This window comes from Orbicella faveolata, unplaced genomic scaffold, assembly GCF_042242905.1.
Source record: "Orbicella faveolata isolate gen_17 unplaced genomic scaffold, um_ofav_v1 contig_46, whole genome shotgun sequence".
Lineage (NCBI taxonomy): Eukaryota > Metazoa > Cnidaria > Anthozoa > Scleractinia > Merulinidae > Orbicella > Orbicella faveolata.
In genome coordinates, this window is record NW_028301576.1 from 3,114,333 (window position 1) to 3,134,422 (window position 20,090).

The 20,090-nt window shown below is 38.5% G+C and overlaps 3 protein-coding genes and 2 long non-coding RNA genes across 11 annotated transcripts in view; 2 read left to right on the plus strand and 3 right to left on the minus strand.

Moving 5' to 3' along the window:
- Positions 1-1,568, plus strand: part of LOC149097978 (uncharacterized) — a 10,134-nt gene extending 8,566 nt beyond the window's left edge. The window contains exon 2 of the long non-coding RNA XR_016203776.1: positions 631-1,568. This is a non-coding gene — a long non-coding RNA (uncharacterized LOC149097978). The remainder of the gene's footprint in view (positions 1-630) is intronic.
- LOC110044008 (uncharacterized) overlaps positions 1-8,988 on the minus strand; it is a 21,734-nt gene extending 12,746 nt beyond the window's left edge. For 2 of the 7 annotated variants that reach the window (XM_089278070.1, XM_089278069.1), the window contains exon 1: positions 8,656-8,988. The gene's annotated coding sequence lies outside the window, so the exon portion shown is untranslated. Of the gene's footprint in view, positions 1-776; positions 887-4,637; positions 4,938-6,072; positions 6,926-8,655 lie in introns of those variants that run through there. The other 5 variants (XM_020749520.2, XM_020749515.2, XM_020749521.2 and 2 more) reach the window with 4 other exon arrangements.
- LOC149097979 (uncharacterized) overlaps positions 4,947-20,090 on the plus strand; it is a 25,534-nt gene continuing 10,390 nt past the window's right edge. The window contains exon 1 of the long non-coding RNA XR_016203774.1: positions 4,947-5,295. This is a non-coding gene — a long non-coding RNA (uncharacterized LOC149097979). The remainder of the gene's footprint in view (positions 5,296-20,090) is intronic.
- On the minus strand, positions 10,137-11,367 carry LOC110044005 (uncharacterized). The gene has a single exon (XM_020749514.2). It carries the CDS (start codon positions 11,286-11,288, stop codon positions 10,638-10,640), a length of 651 nt encoding a protein of 216 aa, XP_020605173.2. The 5' UTR covers positions 11,289-11,367; the 3' UTR covers positions 10,137-10,637.
- Positions 13,459-20,090, minus strand: part of LOC149097980 (uncharacterized) — a 6,800-nt gene continuing 168 nt past the window's right edge. Inside the window, exon 2 of the mRNA XM_089278071.1 lies at positions 13,459-13,968. Within this exon, the coding sequence (XP_089134197.1) occupies positions 13,662-13,968 (307 nt within the window). The 3' untranslated portion in view covers positions 13,459-13,661. The remainder of the gene's footprint in view (positions 13,969-20,090) is intronic.

Sequence of the window (20,090 nt, forward strand, 5' to 3'; positions counted from 1 at the left end):
GAAAATTATAATTTTTCCGGGTAAGGAAGTCCCCCCTTCCTTATTGGCTCTGTACAAAATACGGTATCAACGCAGTCCCACCAACTATTTGGTTGGAAATACAGCCCGTCCCTACTCATGACGAATTAAATTTTACTGAAGTATTTTTTTTTGGAGGGGGGTGGGTTAATCTCAAAAGTTTTGGATTACGAGGAGGCAGTGTTAAAATTTCGTATAAAGAAGGGATTATTACAGATTGAAGGGACTATCTATGATAGCACTTCCCGCCAGCCAACCCTTGCCCCCTCCCATAAAAAGTGACGGTGGGTACCTTGGTTACGTAAGCTAAATAGCTTGAGGGACAACAAAATGTTTGATTATGCTTGCGTTTTGGTGTGAAATCGATGACGATGCGATGCGATGACGTCAGGATTTATAAATATTCAGTTACAAGGCATCGATCTGATTTGGATGTTTTCGACAACAACTTCAGGGATACAAGAAAATTCATTTTTCAGTAGGGGCTAACTCAGGGAATTAACTAAAATATTATTTTCAACAGTTGTAGTTGTTTTTGAATGCTAGAACGTTCTCATCTTTGTCATACTTTTATCTGAAAACAACTTTGTTTGCTTTGTTTCCAAAATACAGAACTGAAGCGTACATTAAAGTAAAGACGAGACTCGAATCAGTTGGCTAGGGACTTGGATGTGGACTTCCATGCTGAGGATCTAGCCAGTGGACTTAAATTATCGAAAGTTAGGCTTTCAGCTACCTGACTACTCTGACAACCATACCTGTTTAAGAGGAAATCAAATCTTTGAAGAGAGTAGGAACAAGCGGCGAGACTAGCACTATATTTACCCGTCGACTGTGATCGGCGACTAAGAAGTTAAGTCTCTGTCAGTTAGGGCAAGAATAGTTACCCTTTCATCAGTATAACTTGTGGGTGAATGTCAGCCGCAATGAATAAGTAAAATGCTTCAGTTCATGGAGAAGTTTACCACAACATTTGTTGTCATGGGGCTCTCATGGCAGAAGTTTGAAATTTGATTCCTTCCGTGTTGCTCAACAAGGAAGAAAGACATATTCGACATTAATAGTATTAGACTGCAATCGATCTGTTTTAAAAGCTTTTTACAGAATGAATGACATGTTATGTTGTATCAGTGCTTCAAGCACGCCAAGCATGCTGCTTCAGTTTGTAAGATACAGAGAACACAAATTGCACAGGGATTTTTCAAAACATCATTGATAAGTAAAACTTGTGCCAGAGCAAAAAAAATATATCTTTTAGTTCGTGGAGATATATATTACAGCTTCCTCGAGATTCGATTCCTTCCGCATTCCTTATCAGGAGAAAAAGATAAGCTTGACATTTACATTATCAGAACAAAGTCCGGTCTGTAGTGCAGTAAATATTTTAAGTCGACTTAAAGTGCAATTTCGCATTAGGCGACGTGAAACGATTTTACGGCGGTGGGATGATGAGGAAATGGAGGCCAGATTCAGTATTACTCCTTCTTGCAAAGTGCTGGTATTCTAATAAATACATGAATGATGGCCAGACTTGGCTAAAATGTGTGAAACATCAGACTGAAGTAAATCACCACGCAATACTGCTGCATAGTGCCTCTCAAGATCTCTCTGCTCCGCGGAAGCTGAGGAAGGAGAGAACCGCTGAGCAACATGCAGGCGCAGGAGATTAAAATTTTTACGACGGCTTTGCTCAAAGCATTTAACAGAACATTAACAGAGAGGTTACTCGAACGGTGCACGGAAAAGACAGGATTATAACTGATTATAGCCGCACTGATTTCTTTGCTTGTAAAACAAATAAAAGTAGAAAAAGATAAGAGAATGATACCACCTTCTTTAGAGCCAAAATGTAACATAACACGATCAGCAAAAATTCTTAAATCACTGATCTATTTGCGTTTTTCGAGAGAGCGTGACTTAGTCTTTTTTAGGAGAAACCTGAAGGTCAAGTTACTTCGTGGCTTCTGTGATACCAGTTTTGTAGATCTTTGTATGACAAGGAAATAGCTAAACGCAAGGCATATCCATAATAGAAAAATACACGACTAAAGGGAAAATAACACGGTTAATCGACGCGGAATGGAAAGCCGGCTTTTCGTGCCAGTCATCACGTCTACCACCACAAAGGACACACTCAAGTGGGCTGGCTTTTTGTTATTTTAAATAAAATTACATGACATTCACATGCGGAATGCAAATAATCGACGTGTAACCAAAGTATGTGCTAATATTTAATAGATAAATGCAACAGTCTACTTAGAAAAGCAGAATTAGGGGAATTTGAACACAAAACACGTTGAAGGGACAGAGGCAAAAAGGCACTGTACTTCCTTCTCTAGCCTCCAATTCCCCGATTCCTGCCCTGTCCCTATCTATTACTACCACCCTATTTTAAGCCTGCCACTCACGCTTTTGCGAAAAATTCTGAAGACCGGCTATCATGACCAAAGCACTGTGAGACACCGTGAAACATTTACTACAAGTATGGTCACTTGACTCCTCAAGAGTGGATCATGCATTTTAAAACTGTTCACGTCTCAGCATTTCGGATTTTTTAACTAGCTTCCACAGTCAAAACAAAAACTAGTGAAGACAAAGGACCCCACAGAGGACAAGAGAGACGTTTCTTCTGGCAACTGAACCTTTATACACTCTATTGTAGTGAACGTGATCAGGGCGTGTTGTTTTTTTCTTTCTTTTCCAGTCAGGTTGAAATATTTTAATTAAATCCTTTGACAAGCATTAATGTGACGAGTTAGCTAAAAAAAAGAACAATTAGCAAATGATCTGCTATAACATTTAACCAAGCGGATTATATCACGTTTGATATAAAGAAGTTTGATGTGGCCGACAGGGTATGTAAACTCCTTCACGTACAAACTTGCTTTCAATAAAACACCATAAATTCGCCAGAACTGTAATTACAATCGAAAAATACACAGAAATTAAATGGAGGGAATGTCAGGGCTCTCAAATGATCGAAAGATGAGTGTAATAATCACTCAATTACTCAAGGCTCCTCGAAGGTAACACGTGCCTCTCAAAGTAATTTCCACTAGAGACACGTTTTTAAGGAATAAAAGAATTTTTATGTTGGTTGCCTGTCATTCACCAACTGATCTGTTGCTAGGCTACTTTCCAATCTTTTGTTTGATTAGTCTGGCGCTGAACCACTTTTTGATTTTTTCTTTTATTTCAGTCTGTAACCTCGAACTTGTAATGTCAAGGTTGCTAACGAATGTTTGTTTTGAATCTGTTCAGTGAATTGTTTTTTTTTTTCCAGAGGTTTTTTTTGTTCCTTTCTTGACTTATCTGATAATGATAATTGAACAACGCCTTTTAAGCCTTTTAAATAACATTGCTTTTAACGCAGATGCATGTTAATCCTGAATTTTTCGTTTAACTTCGTTAAACATATAAGTTGGAAAACTTCAAATAAATCCCGGCCTGCGCACGACGCGAGAAAAAAAAAAGACATGCAGAAATCGACGCTGCGTTAGCTCCAAGCTATGAATCTAAAATCAGAGAACTGTATAAGTCATTGCGATAGAATTAGATTAACCCCTTCTATTATAAAAAGTTCTAAAACAGTGGATCATTAACACAATGTGGTTTGGCTACTTGACAGTTTCTTCCCTGACCTGTCGTATTTCAGGGCATATTAGTAATTTTTCCTCACACAAAAACTCCTTAGAACAAAAGAGTTGTGGAAAGGATTACTTTGAAAGTTGTTCAATCACCAGCCAGCTGGTGTTAAATGTTTTGAATGCAATCTACATTTTCTCACTGACGTTTGATCAACAGTCTGCCATCCACCCACTTCTTCGACTGGCAATATGGCTAGACGAACGAGTTCAACCACATGCGTATGTTTGATAAGGATTTAGAGTAAATGGCGAGACCTATAGGGATCATTAAAACAAAAAGGCCGCTCGGTAGAGCGAGTAGAAAAGGACTTCAATATTAAATCCGATCTTAGAAAAATATTATTTACGTGGTTATATGTTTTTTTATGTCTTTAAGCATGTGTTTAGTCGTGTACAGCGCATATATTGCCATTGGGATCAGAAGCTGTCACATATCGTAAGGCATGAACAATTTCAAGTGTTTCACCAAAACAGCTGTATTATACCAGCATGATCAGTTTAACCACGACAAACCTCTTTGTTCATATTAAGAGAATTAAATGACAAAGCAAAATTTGTAAATGACGTTAATTATCGTAAGCTAAAGCGTGCACTGCTGCACGACTAAAAGCCGGGTCGGCCATTAGATCATTCAGCGGTGAGGGAATTATAGATTCCAGTAAATGGACTTAAGCTTGCACTTAACTAAATTATCAAACAACTAGATAGAAATGTGTAAAGTTGTGTTGTTCATATTAGATTAAAACTACAAAGGATGCTGTTCAACTGAATATAATGATCAGTTGTCTTAACCCATACAAATAGTTTCGAAGAACGTTTTGATTCGCAATGCTCAAGTTACATAGGACTCAATCGCCGGTTCTTTTGCATTCTTTACATGATAGCAATTATTACTATATTCAAAGCCAAAGTGACTTCCATATGAATATTAGCTGAATCTATCAGCAGCTCTTTTTCCCAACAGATATTTACCTGATTGCGGCACTTGCCCAGACAACTTGTTGTTCAGTCTTGCATATTGTGGTTTGGTTTGTCTAGCTGTAAAGTGGACTTTGGATCTCGTGTAGAACACTCGCCCCGGCTAATAGAATTTGAAGGATTTTCAGAACGATAATTGTTGAAATATTTTTTGAGGACTGCCATTGTAAATAATCCTACATTTTTGCGATGCTCTTAAGGTTGTCAGTTAAATACCTTAGGTATATTTAAAAGAAAACTTCAAGACCGCCTCAACAACAAAGAACAACAATGATAAGGCAAGATAAACAAGCAACACATTAAACCGAGTAAAGCAAATCTAAAAGCGCGCGCAGGACCTATCCAGCGATGTGAAATAACAATATTCTCCGAAAAGGTCGGAAATAAGTTTGTTGAATTGAACCCAGTTTGATTTCCAAAGTTGTGTACCTTAAGCACATTTAATACCGGATAGCTCAAACCCAACGAATACCAGCGGAAACGTTTGACAATGAATCTAAGCCGGACTAACTTGTTGATTAATACGCTCTCGTATTCACTAGATCACTTATTTATCAGTGGTAGATAAATTTGACTCAGGTAGACATGACCCAGTATTTTTTGGAAAGGATTCAGTTGCCCTAAGGATCGATGTTTAAGACATTCATTTCTGGTAGGTAATTTCCGTTTTCTCGGTTTAGCTGTTGCCATTAATAAGCTTGCTACTTGTTTTAAATTGATGGCGAAATGCCTAATTTTTATTGTGTGTATTATGAGCACAAAAAGCTGAAAAACATTTTCTTTCTTAACCGGGGAACAAAAGATGTAAATGTTTTTAAAACATAATACATTCCCTTTTCAGCGAGTGAGATACCTAATAAGCTCAGAAGTTTAATTACTGAGCACTGAATGTAAACGTTCTTAGGAATTCCACTTAACTTATCAGATGAAGGAGATGTAACAAAAAATTCCAGTTAAACATCCGGTAAAAAGTGGTAATGAATAGGTTTTGCTGAACGTGACGCACCTAAAGGTTGACACTTTCTTAAACTGCACGAGGAGCCGGCAGCGGACGTAACCGTCTTCCACTGCCATTATTACATCAACAAAGTTAAAGAAGGAGTGGAACAAATAATTTTTTGAACCATGTTTAAGGAATGCTCTACAGGTAGCAGTACAACTCAGTAACTGAATATTAACCAAATAAAACAGTGTTGTGGGAAGCTTAAGAAAGGCCCTTGGTGATAACAGCTGTGATAAATACCTCTACTATTGTCTGCCTTAGGTTGATAATTCCCTTGGACAACACATGAGTAGAAAATGTGAGTCACGTTTGATTGCTTTAAAACTGAAAGAAAGGGGAATTTTACATCCACATTCACTCCCCGGGTGCTATCAGTGTTAATATTTCTGTGGTTTCCCTTACGTTCGTTTACATTTTCGATCTTACCTTATTCCTTTGTGGTCTGCACAGACTCTTTCAGCTCCAGCATGGTTGAGTGAATTCGTGTCCAGTCACACAGAAGGGAGTCATTAATCAGTTTGCAGACGGGAATTTTATACTTTAGTATTCAGTGGGTAGGACTTTATCACATAAATGTCAAGAATCACAGGCGTTCGGCAATTCGCTCTTACACTTAGGTATACAGCAGGAAATCATTTTTTTATTGAAGGGGACGATTGCACCATGAGTCTGACGAATTAAAATGAATTAGCTGCATGGGGCGAAAAAATTTCCGGTCGGTTTCAAATTCTGTCACGAAACGTACTCGAACGGCTCTTTAGCTCCTCGTGAACACTTGAAATAATCAAAATGTTGTATCTAGGCAATCAGTTGGCAATCAGCAGTTAATCACGAGATCATTTCTATCGGAGTGCTAGTAACTGTGTGTGGGAGTATGCACAAGTGGTCACCTTTAATTCTGGAGCTCGCACATCAAGTAGAGCAACTGAATCCCGGCGTTGTCGGAAATTGTTAGTCTGGCTGCTACTTCAATTCCTCTTTTATGAATTTTTCTTGTCACACATAAGAAAAAAACTGTGTTCGTTACAGGATCGGAGTTATCAAAATTCAGTTCACCGCCAGCGGTGAAAGACGGGACAAGCACCCTAATACTAAGATGGCCACTCTCTCGCAGAGGATAAGAATAACACTATTCTGAGGGTGGTCTGAGCTACTTGACCTGCACATTTGAAAATAGCTTATATTCAGGCGGTCAAGGTATATGTAAGATCCAAGAGAATTTGGTGAAATACAACAATAGAGGTTTAAGATGTGTTAAGTTCGACGAATTTAATTAAATAACCTGAAACATCTCCCGATAATTATGTCATGGAATTTATTGGGTTTGTATTTACGGTGGTAACTAGTTACTGGAGGAATGGGATGGGGAGGGGGGGGGGGGGCGGGGGGGGGAGAGGAAATTTGGAGAGAAGGGAGTAAAAATTATAACATGGCTGCGCCCCAAACCCTGACTGTACACCGCACAGGCAGGACATTTTCAATTCTGACGCATAGATTCACCAACTCGGCCTTACGATTTGGATTAAAAGTAGCTTAGATGATTAAAAAATAACCAAAGAATTGAAACTGGGAGTTGTTTCTATGTTTATTTTTTCTTGACGACAAAACAAATTCACTGTTCTCGAGAAAATATTGGCGAAGGCTAGCACGCACTCGAATGTGCAAAGGACGTGGCAGTTGGCACGTCCGGGCGAAATTAAAATAAATTATATGACTACTGAATGCTTGTAGTGTTGTAAACGTTTAAGATCAAATTTGTCGATTTCTTCTAATGCCTGGTTTGGACCGGTTTCGTTTGAGAACAAGGGTCGTTCTTTGGATAAGAATTTTTCTCTGTGGAAACGCGTACAGTTGAAAGTTCTAGTCCGGCAAAGTAGAATGAAATATTCAAAGATCTCTCTGTGAAAAAAAACTGTAAAGAAATGAAAAATGAGGATGTTCAGTCTTTCTATAATGGAAATTACAGACATAGAATAACAAAAATTTATACAGACAACAATTTAAATTTCTCGTGACATGGATCACAGTCATGCATGAGGAAGTTTCAGCCACTTTTAATGGGGCTTTCAAATCATGGTTTAATGCTTAAGTGGCTGCTTCAAAGTACTCTGATTCTTAACAATAGAAATGATGATCATAAGAGTCGTGAAGATCATGATAAACACATGAATTGCCCGGTAGCCATTGCTTGGTACCGATAGTAAAGTGCAAAGGAACCACTCAACTGAAACAAAAATGGCCGAGGTGTTGAACACGTGAACATTGAATTTATTACACGCTCTCAAGAGCACGGCATTTGTTATACAACTAAGGCGATGATTAGACAAAATTATTGCGAAATACACACACGCCAGCTGAACAATAAAGCTACAATGACTTCGGTAGTTTAGTTAATTAAATCGCGCTAATCAAGCCACGGGATGTGACGCAAACTTGACGCTTTTGCTTTCGCCTTTTTTTACATTCATTGAACTAAACAAACATTTCATTTTGTAAGAAGTTTTAGTCTCCTTATTATGAGTGTATTGCTGAGATAATAACGTTTTTTTTTTAAGAAAAAATAACTATTTATATTTGATGAATTTGTGTAGTGATGTGGTCCCTAGTGAGCCCCTAATGGCTCAATAGAACTCAGTTTGCAGAGAACCGAATTGAACGATAAAAAGAGAATAACAGATAAATTTATATTTAAAAGGTGACACAGGAATTACAACCAGGTTTTTTGATCTGGTTTTGCTGAAACGCATTTTAAAACAACAGAGATCACGAGACTTGACTACCGGAACAAAAGTCCCTTAATTTTGAATTAATTTCCAGCAGGGCTGCTGCCCTCAGCAGAAACGGAGTGATGACTCTTTTCTGTGAGAAAATTGGCGAGTTCAGATGACACGGAACATCTTTTTTGTACGAAAGACAGCATGGAAATTTAATTTGTAAGCAGGGTTATCACTGATGTTATAAAATGTTTAGCTTAGTGTCTAAAAACAAGAACATAGCAGAATTTCTTACCTGCACGTTTTTGACGTCACTGGTATATATCACACCAACAACCCGGCTCCTCGTGTATCGGCTGATCATGTGTGTGTGATGAGTTTGGAGGTTTCTTTGTCATATTTCACTCGAAGAAACTGAAGTCAAAACATTCTAGTTTAGTCCTTTGTCAGCCTGGTGTTTTTTTTAGTCTGGAAGACGTATCTGCCGTAATTGAATTCAAAAATATCCTTCAAGTCAGTTGATGATTCAACGCTTTAGATCGGAAGGAAGTTATGTGGACTTGTCTCTGTCATGGAAGCTTTAGGATTATCTAGCTGTTTTAATGTTATCAATAAATTGCGTGTCTGCCGTTATCGGGATGTCATAGTTGTATTTTTTTGGGGGGGAAGGGAAGACTTTGATCAAGTTACCACATACCGCGCAAAGAAAATGCATTAAAACTTCCTCGAAACTTTGTTTCAACTTTGCACGGGAATCTTCTATCATTATTACCCAGGATTTTAAACAGAAGAAAGATAATTTATAGGTAGATAAGATAAAATAAATTTCGTTGCTACAACAAAGGTACAGTAGGTGAATTCTTGAATTCTTTGCTTTGGCTGAAACAGTAACAATAGATTTCAAAAGATAGGGCCCCGTTAAATGTGTGAAATATTTGGTCTGGGTTTTTAATCTACTTCTTGTGGATTTTACAAAGACTTATTTTATTGAGAAAACAGAACGAGAGTGAGAAGTGTGTAACAGAGATATGAAATTTGTCGCTTCATTGTCTTTGATGACCTTTGCCTTGCACGAAATCAAAGCCTGCACGTACTCAAGGCATAAAACGTGCGATGTTGCATGTCACTCAAATTTTTGTGAAAAAATTCGATAACTGAAATTTTGATCTACATATTTTCTAAGATAGAAAGTATTCTTGTATGTTCAAAGAAAGAAACGAGATTCTGAAATCATCAGATTTATTTTCCCTGTCAGTCCAATGTCACATTCAGAAAGACTTCTCGAAATTTCGACAGAGTGCATGATAGTTGGCCAAAGTTTCAGATACGTCCAAATTTTAGCCTTGTGATACTAACCGAGCACTGAATTAAGTGTTCACCAAATATTTAATTTGAATGAAAATTGCCGTAGGGAATCAAAGTCAGCTGACTATTAGATCCCTGACCAACACTTCAAAATCTACGTATTGTGTATTCATGTTGATGAGTTAAGGAATCACTCAGCTGCCGGCTCACCACGAAATCGGAAAAAAAATTTCTGGTAATGTAGAAACTGAATCGCTATGGATAATAATTTTTCTTCGAACACTCAGTTCTAACTGGAGACTGAAAATAATCCTATGAAGAATCTTTCTGTTGCACAGAAGCTAATAAGAACAATTGTCAGCACTTTCGCTGAAGTACATGTACTCGGCGGAAAACTCGTCCCTTAAAATTAGCAGTCAGTGTACAGGTATAGAGGTGAACCTGATGAAAAGATATAGTCAACTGCAAACATCACTTTAAAGGCTTCAAAGTTTATTGAAATATGCACAGATATTTTTTTTCAATAATTTGCAATTAATAATATAATACAGCCGATAAAATCCAATTTATAAAGCGCTCTTGCTCTCTAGGCAAAACGCCAACAGAATTACAACCAACTTGGGTCATTTCAGAGACACTAGTTCCCTCTGATTACAAAACTTAGCAAAATTGAGTGAAAATATACCAGTTTGTTTGTTCCCGTGGCGTTTGTTTGTTTGCGAACCGGCGCAATCATTAATTTTCTTTTCACTATCTCGTCTCATTGCGCTTCTAATGCGCTCAAGGCGGTGAGAACTTTTTCTCCTCAAATAAATTAATTTACGATCACGAGATTTGTTATATAACAATGTTGTGATGTTGCATAAGTTGAATCTGACCTTAGTCTGACATTTGAACGGTTACTACATTATTAGTTATGCAATGGCAATCCAATGCTTTAAAATACAAGCATAAGACACATTCAATGTGCACTTATTTCTGACTATTCAGAAAGCGTTCTAAGATGACAGCTTTGGTCGATAAGATATCATAGTCCATATTTTCTTGTTGGATGTGTCTTCTTAGCTCTGCAGAATGTTCATTTTCGGTGATCGTTCTTGAGGGTTCGGTACTGTTAAGTCGTGGTAAACTTTTAGAATTTGGAGGGCTCGACGTCTTAGTACCCAGCGTAGAATTTCTCGTTTTAGAAATGACTGGATTCGACACTGTTCTTGTCAGTTCGTATTGCTGGGGCCGTCGGAGTCTTTTCACCCATTCCGCCGGCATTTTGTCGGGATCAACGTTTTCTTTAGCTATTTCTCTCCTGCTCAAGTCTGGAAAGAGATTGTTCTGTTGAGATCTCGTTTTTCTCTCTGAAGCTGACTTAAACAGCTGTCCTCTTCTGGGATGAGAAGGCGATCCTACAAGCGCTATTATCTCTGTTTTTCCCAGTTCCGACGGTGAAAATGCGGGTGGCACAAATCTTGACAACATGTTACAGTCCAACGAACCCTCGCACAACGTAGGCAGATGAGTCGTAGTGGAAGCCATACTTGATCTCCTTGAAGGCAAAATTTCTGGACAAACCGCTTCATCGTAATGTGAGGGCAGAGTAATCGGCGTCGCTGCTCTAAGGGTCCTCATTGTGTCTGTTGAGTCAGGACGTCTGCACTCACTGCTGAACTATCATGTGTCTCCTGTGAAAACAGAGATGAAATGAGAAACAGAAATGCGGACTTCAGTCTATATCCATCACGTACAGGTCACGACGTGGTGCGTGATTATCAAACAATAGCTGTGGGTGTTGACACCGGGTTATGACATCCACTTAGACACTCTTTGTTGTCCGCACGAATCACAGATATTCGTTTAACAAGTATTGTTAAGCTGTTATGATAATAACCAAAGGAAATTTTGCCAAGCATTTGCATTGCTTTCAGTTGCGGCTACAACTGAATGGTCCTTTAATTTCTTTGTTTTCCGCGGTATAAACATTAATGAAATAAAGAAATAAACGTGACAAAGTCACATTGGACCTGAAATACACGTGTTGACGATATAGTTCTGGGAGCAGTCATTGACATTAGGTGTGAAACCTTATATTTTAAATTTAATATCATTCTATTGACATCCGTTGCAGGTACGCTTATCACGTGAACTTGTAAAATGCTGGATTTCTGTCGATGTAGGGTCATGTAGACAAAATTCAGAAATGCATGACGTGAGTACTCACACGCTTGTTGAAATATCATGCGGTTCCGGATGACTAACTTGGCTTACTGTTTGAGAGAAGCTGTTACCAAGGTTACATGATGTATGCTGGGTCTGCATTTCAACGCCACAGACATCGTCAAAAAAGTCGGTTTTATCGATATTTTTTGGAAAATGGGTTGGCTCAGGCTATTCAAACACAACCAGCTGCTTGCTTTTTGATAGGAGAGTTGAGGCAAACTATTTAAGTCTAATACAACAAAGTATGGTCGTCACTCATTTCGCGGTTATTATGCTAGCAAACTATGGAACTCATTGCCGGATAGTGTTCGTGTATCCACATCTCTTACTGCTTTTAAACTGCACTGAAAACTTCAGATTTGGACGAGGAATGCTGTTCATTTTGTGATAAATACTAATCTTAAATGTAGCCGGTTAAATTTCTCATGTATATATTACACATTTTTATTTGGTTATTCTTATCCATTTCCTAAATCAGTTGCTAACAAATTTTGATGAATGTATCTATTATGTGTATTTTTTAGTTTTAACTATGTGAATTTATTTTCTTCGGAGATATTAGCATGTTTTTGCTATCAGGAAATTCGAAGTAAAATAAAGTTTTTGATTGATGATAACAGTTATGAGCTCGAGATTTCTAATGCGTGACTGATTATGAGCCCGAGATTTCAATCGCGTGACTGAGTTGACGAGGGCACAGCCCGAGTCTACTGTCACGCGATAGAAATCAATAGCGAGTAACAGCTTTTTTAGTAAATTTACTAGCACCTCTGCTAGTCGTTCAAAACTTTATCTAAATCCTCTTAATAGAGACTTCGAAAACGCAAAGGAGTGGCCGCCAGTTTGTTAACTACTACACTGCTGGGCTACTCACTATATACAAGAGAATAGATAGTGAGTAGCGTAGCCAATCAGAGAACGGTATTCGCGATAGAATGCTGGTAGATTTATACTATAGGCCGATAGAAACAGTGTGTTTCCGCAGAAATTGAGCAGATCTTTATCATGGAGCGTGTCCCAAATCTGGCTCGTGCAGAGGCTCATGTCTATTTGTCCAAACGGCATCACAGCAATTTTCACTTACAAAAAATCTTGTCAAAATTTTTAAAATATATCATAAATTGAAGGCAGACTCGGTTTTAAATTACTTTTGAGATCCCCCTTGAGGTTTCGTTCTAATACAGTGGAACCTCGATGTAACGAAGGGCCAAGGGACTGGTAAAATTTTTTCGCCATAACTCGGAGGTCTCGTTATATCGGGGATCTTTTCCATATATCTTACTATTACTGGGGCGAAGAATATCATTCGTTATACCGAGGACTTCGTTATACAGAGGTTAGTTTAATCGAGGTTCCACTGTAAGACCTTAGGGTAGTTTGGCGTTTAAGAGATAGCCCTCGGCTTTCACTACAAGATTAAATATTTTTCGTTGGTTATAACATAATTTAATAACATGACACCATTAGGTCAACATCTTTCTATGTTCTCAGAAAGTCAGAAAATGACGTAAATCGATGGAAAGTTATTCCAAAACAGAAGCTCAACACCCGGAGCTTCCGTATACCAGTCAAAGCCAATGAGTCAACACTTAAACATATCTATATATTTTTAGAAAGAGTACCTACGGGAGTTTTCACACGACCCTTTTTAACGGACAGAATTTATCTCTTTTTCAGTTTCCTCGAGTAGCATTGCATAATTATTACTTTTCATAATAATATTCATTATCATTTTAAAGGAGCTTCGTCACGGTTTGAGCATCTTGAAAAGTTTAGCCTAAATTTTCAAGTTCTTCGTTTGTAAACGGCCGTTTTAGTGTAATCTTCTCCATCTTTAGCCATCCTTGTTCTTTTATTCTTAAATATTACTCTCTTCGGTGTTTTTCTATTTTCGAGTATCTTTCTTTTTGTGGAATTTCCATTGCCGCAGGGCTCTCTTAGTTTCCTCGCGAAATTTGACTCAACCCGGCTGCATGGCAAAGTGCAGTTATCATGCACGGCGATGCGTGACGTGGGAGACAGTTGTCGCTTCAGATTTTCAGGAATGGAGTTAGGGTAGTCAACGTAAATGCTCCTGGGGAACTGCGTGCCCCTGAAAGAAAACAAACACGAAGAATATAACTTTTTGTGCAGAAATCTTTTACACTGAAGGCTTGATTACCAGCCGTTGTTGAAGAAAGGAACCCCCACTAGAAGAACTAGAAAAATTGCCGTGACTGGAATCTGAAACCGTTGAGTTGTAAAAAGCCAATTAGGTATTTTCTTGGAATTCGTTGGCCGCTAGCAGAAAAACATTTGAGCGCGCCACTCCACATCAGGATTTCGTCCTAATTCGCTAGCAAATTCTTCGTGCCTATCATAAGAGGTCAATTATGCTTTCGGGTGTAAATAAAATGAAAAACAAGAAATAGTTATTAAATGCCTGTCAAGTAGACGCGATTTTGCGCTCTCTTTGATTCTTGGATTATGATGCCCCCTCAAAATGTCGATTTTTGTGTCATCTGTTCGTTTAATATTCTCTATACTCTCTCAGCTAATGAGTGCAAGAATTCTCTCAGCTTGTTCAGATCAGATTGATTGCAAGACGTAGAGTTGATTTGTAGCATTATATTGTTTGTTCAGTGACGGTGACCATTTAAATTGGAAGGAATAAAAACGCATATGAGCAATTCAGGGTGGGGGACTGGCTAAGAGAATCTAAAGACAAATTCATTCTGAACTCGTCACATCTAAAGTCTTAACTTGGGATTTAGGAGCAAGACAAGGCGAAGTTCTACAGTAATAAATGATCACGTTCATATGAAACGATTTAAGACACAGGATTTACAAGATTATTTTTAACGCCAGAAAGCTGAAGTTGTCAGTTTGTTTAAAAGTTGACAAAAAATGGATTCGAATTGAGAGATCTTCAAGGTGCAGTCAGTTTCTTTCAATTTTTCGATGCGAACATTGACATTAAATCATCCTCGTACATTTCTACGCTTTTTATCGTAGTACAGCGGGTTTCCTTTTGAAAGTTTACGTTCAGTTTTTTTTTTCGAGTCCCCTCATTAATTGAACTTTAAGATTCACCGCCTAACTGAAGTGTTCTGTTAAAAGAGTAAGAGCTATATGCAGGGGTATCTCAATAAAATCACGGTCTTAAAATAGTGCTGCTTCAATGACTGAAAATAGACTTCAGAGAACTGTAGCGAAATTAGTTTAAGAGAAATTCGATTCTAATTGCTATGTGTAATGTTGAAATGTTTTAACCTTACTGAACCAAGTTTTACAAAAAACGAAAGTCAGACAGAAACCTAAAACAATGTTGTCATTCAAAGCCTTACATTATACAGAATTGAAACATGCCTTCATTTTTGTTTTGTTGCAGCTATAGATAACGTTCAATTCAATAATTTAAGAAAACTTAAACGATTAACAATTAAAATCTGAGTGCAAAATCCTTATGTCCTCTGTTTAGAAACGGCTTTCGCAATATGTGCAGCACAAGAAACCAACTAGCTATAAGCAACGTTACTTTCCATAGGACAGCTCTATTTGAGTTTCAGACGACAAAAATGACACCAATCCGATTAATTCGGAAAAAAACGTAGCCAGTTTATTTTTGTGTTCAGTTAACATGCTCTTGTAATATCGTCCATCTTGGCGTTGGGAGGTTCGTGCTGATTTTGTCCTTCACAGACGCGCTGCTTCTGTGATTACTCGGCCAAAGCTTACACTTATTCGTGCAAATCATGCTGCCTGGGCTGAACCCGACCACGAACTGAAGTCTGCTTGATGTGGTTAGCACCTCCACCAACTCCAATCCGCCTAAACACATTCTTGACACCTTCTCGAAAGGGTCCGAAAGCCTCTTTTTAGAATGGAATAGATGACTGGGTTGCACAACCAGCGAACTCAGAAAGAAGAGACACCCTGTGATTTGAATGACCACGGCTGGAAGCTTTTGCGACTTGAGAAATGCATTGCAAAGGCTAGTTATCCAAATGGGGAGATAGCACAGCACGAATCCCCCAATGATCATACAAACATCGCCGGATAGATGCCTTACGTTCACGAATTCTCCTTGCTCTCTCTTGTAACTGGTGTCCGGAGTCAGCATGGGTATGTCTGCCTGCAAATGGTTCGCCGTGTTCAAAACCGACCAGTTCATCAAAACGACGAGCAAGAAGTGTGCAAGAATGGAGAAGATTGTAACGGCATATGGAATGGCTGGCTCTCTCTGCTCTGCTGACCACGTTTGCACACAGACGAATGCTTCTGAGTTATAAAAGTATCTTAAACTCCTCAGTCAAGGAGCCGGGGTTGACGGTAAAAGGTATCGGGGCTATCCAAATGAAAACCGTGATCACCACCTCGGACATGGTAATGGTGCCATTGTAGGTCAAAGGCGATCTCACTATGGCGTTGTATCGATCATAGGACACGGCTACCAGATGAAGAACCGTGTTGAGATAGAAGTACAAAAACCAAAAGGCATGCATGAAGATAACACATTGTTTGACCGTGCAATCATATTTTCTGTGCTGTGCTGACAATGCGAAATGCGTTTACAAGAATTTAACATAAAAAATCGGCCACTGCGAGGCTGGCGAGGAGAATGTGCCGCAGGGCGTGAAATCGTCTTTCCAAGACGATTGTTACTATTACTAGCAAATCTCCAGGAAGACCGATCACGTCTGTCAGAGTATGGAACCCTGCAAGTACTTGAGATGAAGCCATATTTGATCAAGCTGCTTTAACAACTGAGCTGCTTCAACTTCTAGGTTGTTTGCCCTCAGAGGTTTTATTGCTAAGAATTTAGTGATGAGTTATTTCCTGTCGAGAAACACGTCAGCTCCCGCAAATTTTTAGCGCATTAAAAAAGAAGTCGTCAGGAATCTCAGGTGAAATAAGAAGTTTTATGACCAACTATAAGTGATGCGTTTTGCATGAGTGTACCGCTGTAATTGTTTTGTCTAAGATATCTACCGGTAGTTTAACATTTCTACTAAATCAAACAACTTTAAAAGATGGATTATTTCGAGAACCTTCCACTGTTATATGCCAATGTATGGGAAATGGACGGCAAACGACATCTGCTAAATTAAACGTAAGTGCGTGCTTCGTAACAATAAGCATCATTAGCCTTGTTAGGCCGGTGCTTTCCTTTGAGAAGATGAGTTAGTCTACATGTTGCCAGAGAGAAAGGCAATGGAAGAGGAGGGTGCCGCTCATTGCTGCAGGCCTTATTAAGAATGAATGACCGAATTGTGACGGACTTGGATGTCCGTCTATCTGCCTGACTGTCTGTCTATGTGTCTCTTAACCGATATTTAGACCTTGTAAGTTTGATATTTAGTAATTTAATAATCAATGAGTTGAAATATCAATATTGTAACATTTTTGGTCGATTGTTTCAGTGAGTCATAGATTGACCCGAGACAGCACTGTTCAGTGGTGGACCTAGGGTAGGGGCCCAGGGGACCCGGCCCCCCTATTTTGGGTAAAAAAAAATCGCAGAAGGAAGAAAAGCCGGCAGGGCAAGCAAACAAAACCGCCCTTCCCTCCGTTAGCTCAAGTTCAGGATCCGCCCTGCTGTTGTCAGGGAAACTAAGATAATAAATGGTGGTCCAACAGAGCTGTTGAAAAGTAATCGAGAGCCGTTGATATAACCATCCTAGTACGAGCACAAGAATTGTTGATTTGAAAATTTTAAACAGACAAAACTATGTAATGAATAGTTCATGAACCTGTAGTTTTATAAAAACTGAGCTACTACGTGCACTCTCATTGGTCAATGAGAGTATGTAAACGCGGTTGTGACGTTTTAGATTCGCGCTAATTTTGAGAATTATTTTATAAAAGCAGTAGAGCACTTTTTCCGTGTTTACATAACCTCATCTAAACACTCGCGGGGCTGTGAGAATTCTCCCAACCCTCCTCGTGTTTAGATGAGGCTATGTAAACGCGGAAAAAGTGCTCTGTTGCTTGAATAGAAACCATCAGCTGAATGAATGAATGAATGAATGAATGAAAGAAAGAAAGAATGAATGAATGAATGAATGAATGAATGAATGAATGAATGAAAGACTTTATTTATTAAAGTGTCAATAGTATTTAGCTTAAAAAAACTTATTGGGGACACTATTTACAGCTCACACACCGGGAATGATTTTTTTATCAAAGTAAGAAAAACTCTAATGCGATCGATCGAGCTGTTTTTCCATCAAAACAGTAGCTTTAATTCATGTTTGTCTCGTGAAAATATCTGTAGTTTGTGTTTTCATTGTTAAATTAAGAAGATTACATAGGATTAATTATTGTCATAATTATTAGTTTTCATTGGAGCCGTAACAAAATGTGTGTTTTAAAATATCTGTTATTTTTTCGTCTCGTTGAAATTAAATAAACAAGTTGAATCTATCTCGCTTTGTTTATCGAGGTCCAACATCTCAACTTGATTTGCGGGTTGAACCACTTTCCATTGAATGGCTGAGTGCATCGACAACTTGATTGGAATGTTATTAATCCGTGAGTTTTATCAGCTTTTATCATTTCTTTACTAAGACGAAGCAATGTTTTCCACGAGTGAACTAATGATCCCTAATTTTAAAGTTTGGTGAAACTAGTCACAGCCGAGGCGTGATGTTATCTCTCTTATGAAGCTGGGTGGATGGTCGAGTCCAACTCGTTCTATTTTGTTTTGTTATTTCGCTATCTGATAAGCTTGAACGCTGTGAATTAGCAGAATGTGAGCTCCGTACATTCAATGTGGTGGAAACGGCTGGAAAACTGACCTCCTCTTGTCTTTTCGGCTGCTTCGTCGATGGCCTGTCTCTTTTCGAATGATCTGAATGTGAACGAGGCCGTGATCGTACATCAGATGGCAACCCTAATCCAGTATTTCCTCGAGTATAATCAGTTGTTGAGCGGGAGCGCGGGGCTGGGGTTAACGTTGGCAGAGTGAGGTATCTTGAGTAATTCATGTCCATGAGGCTGTGCAGCTTTTTATTCCTCCTCAGCATGACCAGCTGTTCCTGATTCCATGATCTAACTGTAATAGACTCGTCCTTTTCCAGTTTATGGTATTTCAAATTCAGTCGCCGATCTTCAAAAGAATTTTGCTTCGACAAATTGTTCCAAATTTCTTGCTCGAAGTATTTCGACGTCACTTTCCGTTTCACTTCGTTCATTTCTGTGTCTTGTTTAGATAAACTCGGCTGACATTTTCTCTGTGATTTTGTAACTGTGCAATGAAATCAATCTTTGCATGCTGTTTAGTGCTCCGAGTGGATTTAACCCAAAGAGAACAAAACAACAGCCATGACGTCAGGGTGCACGTCACCGCTACCTACTGGCGGCGAATCCGGCCGTAAAACATGCGACATGACAACTTATAATTTCCTAAAATAACTGACACTTCTTACAAATTTCGAGAGGTGACATTTTTATCCTAACATTGTTTTTTCGAAAATCCGTTTAGCTTTTTCCTTTGTCGTGTGTGCGAAGCCGTGATCGGAACTTTGCATATGTATTGTTCATATATTTAGAATTTCTTTTTCAATAGAAGTACGTAAGTAGGTACATTTCTGCTTTTTTATCATGATTATTTTATTGATTTCAACAAAGAAGCTTTTGTTTGTATTAAATGGTATCTTTAAAAGGTTTAACGTGATTCAGGCAGACGCCTTGGAGTTCTAAAGGTGCAAACCCACGTGAATGCTCAACCATTGTTAATAGTTAATTTATTCTATCCGCAGTTAATGACAGCAATAAATCTTTCTAACCACCTGACGGTTAACATTTTGTGTCAGAGCTTTTTTTTCTTATGTGATGAACCATCTAATGACTAAGCATAGGCTGTAGCTGTTGAAGTAAGAGTGGCCGCCTGATTGTCACAAAGAAGATACAGGAAAACAAAATAAAAGAAATAAAACGGATTAAAATGAATTTAATTATTGTAAATGCACGATGAACCAGTAAGTGCAGTTCATTGGAGCAGTAAACGAGAAGGAATTTGTCATTTAGCCACAAATCTCAACGCACACTCGGTGGCTCGATATCATTGCTTTAAACAATGTTTTTCACTAATCAGATAAATCCTAAGACATTTCCATATATATGATACCCCAATTATTCAGGAAACTAGATCAATACCATGCTAGAATTTACTCCGCACAAAGGAGCAATTGACTTCCTGCTCAGTACGTTCTAATCGACTCAAACAGCGCA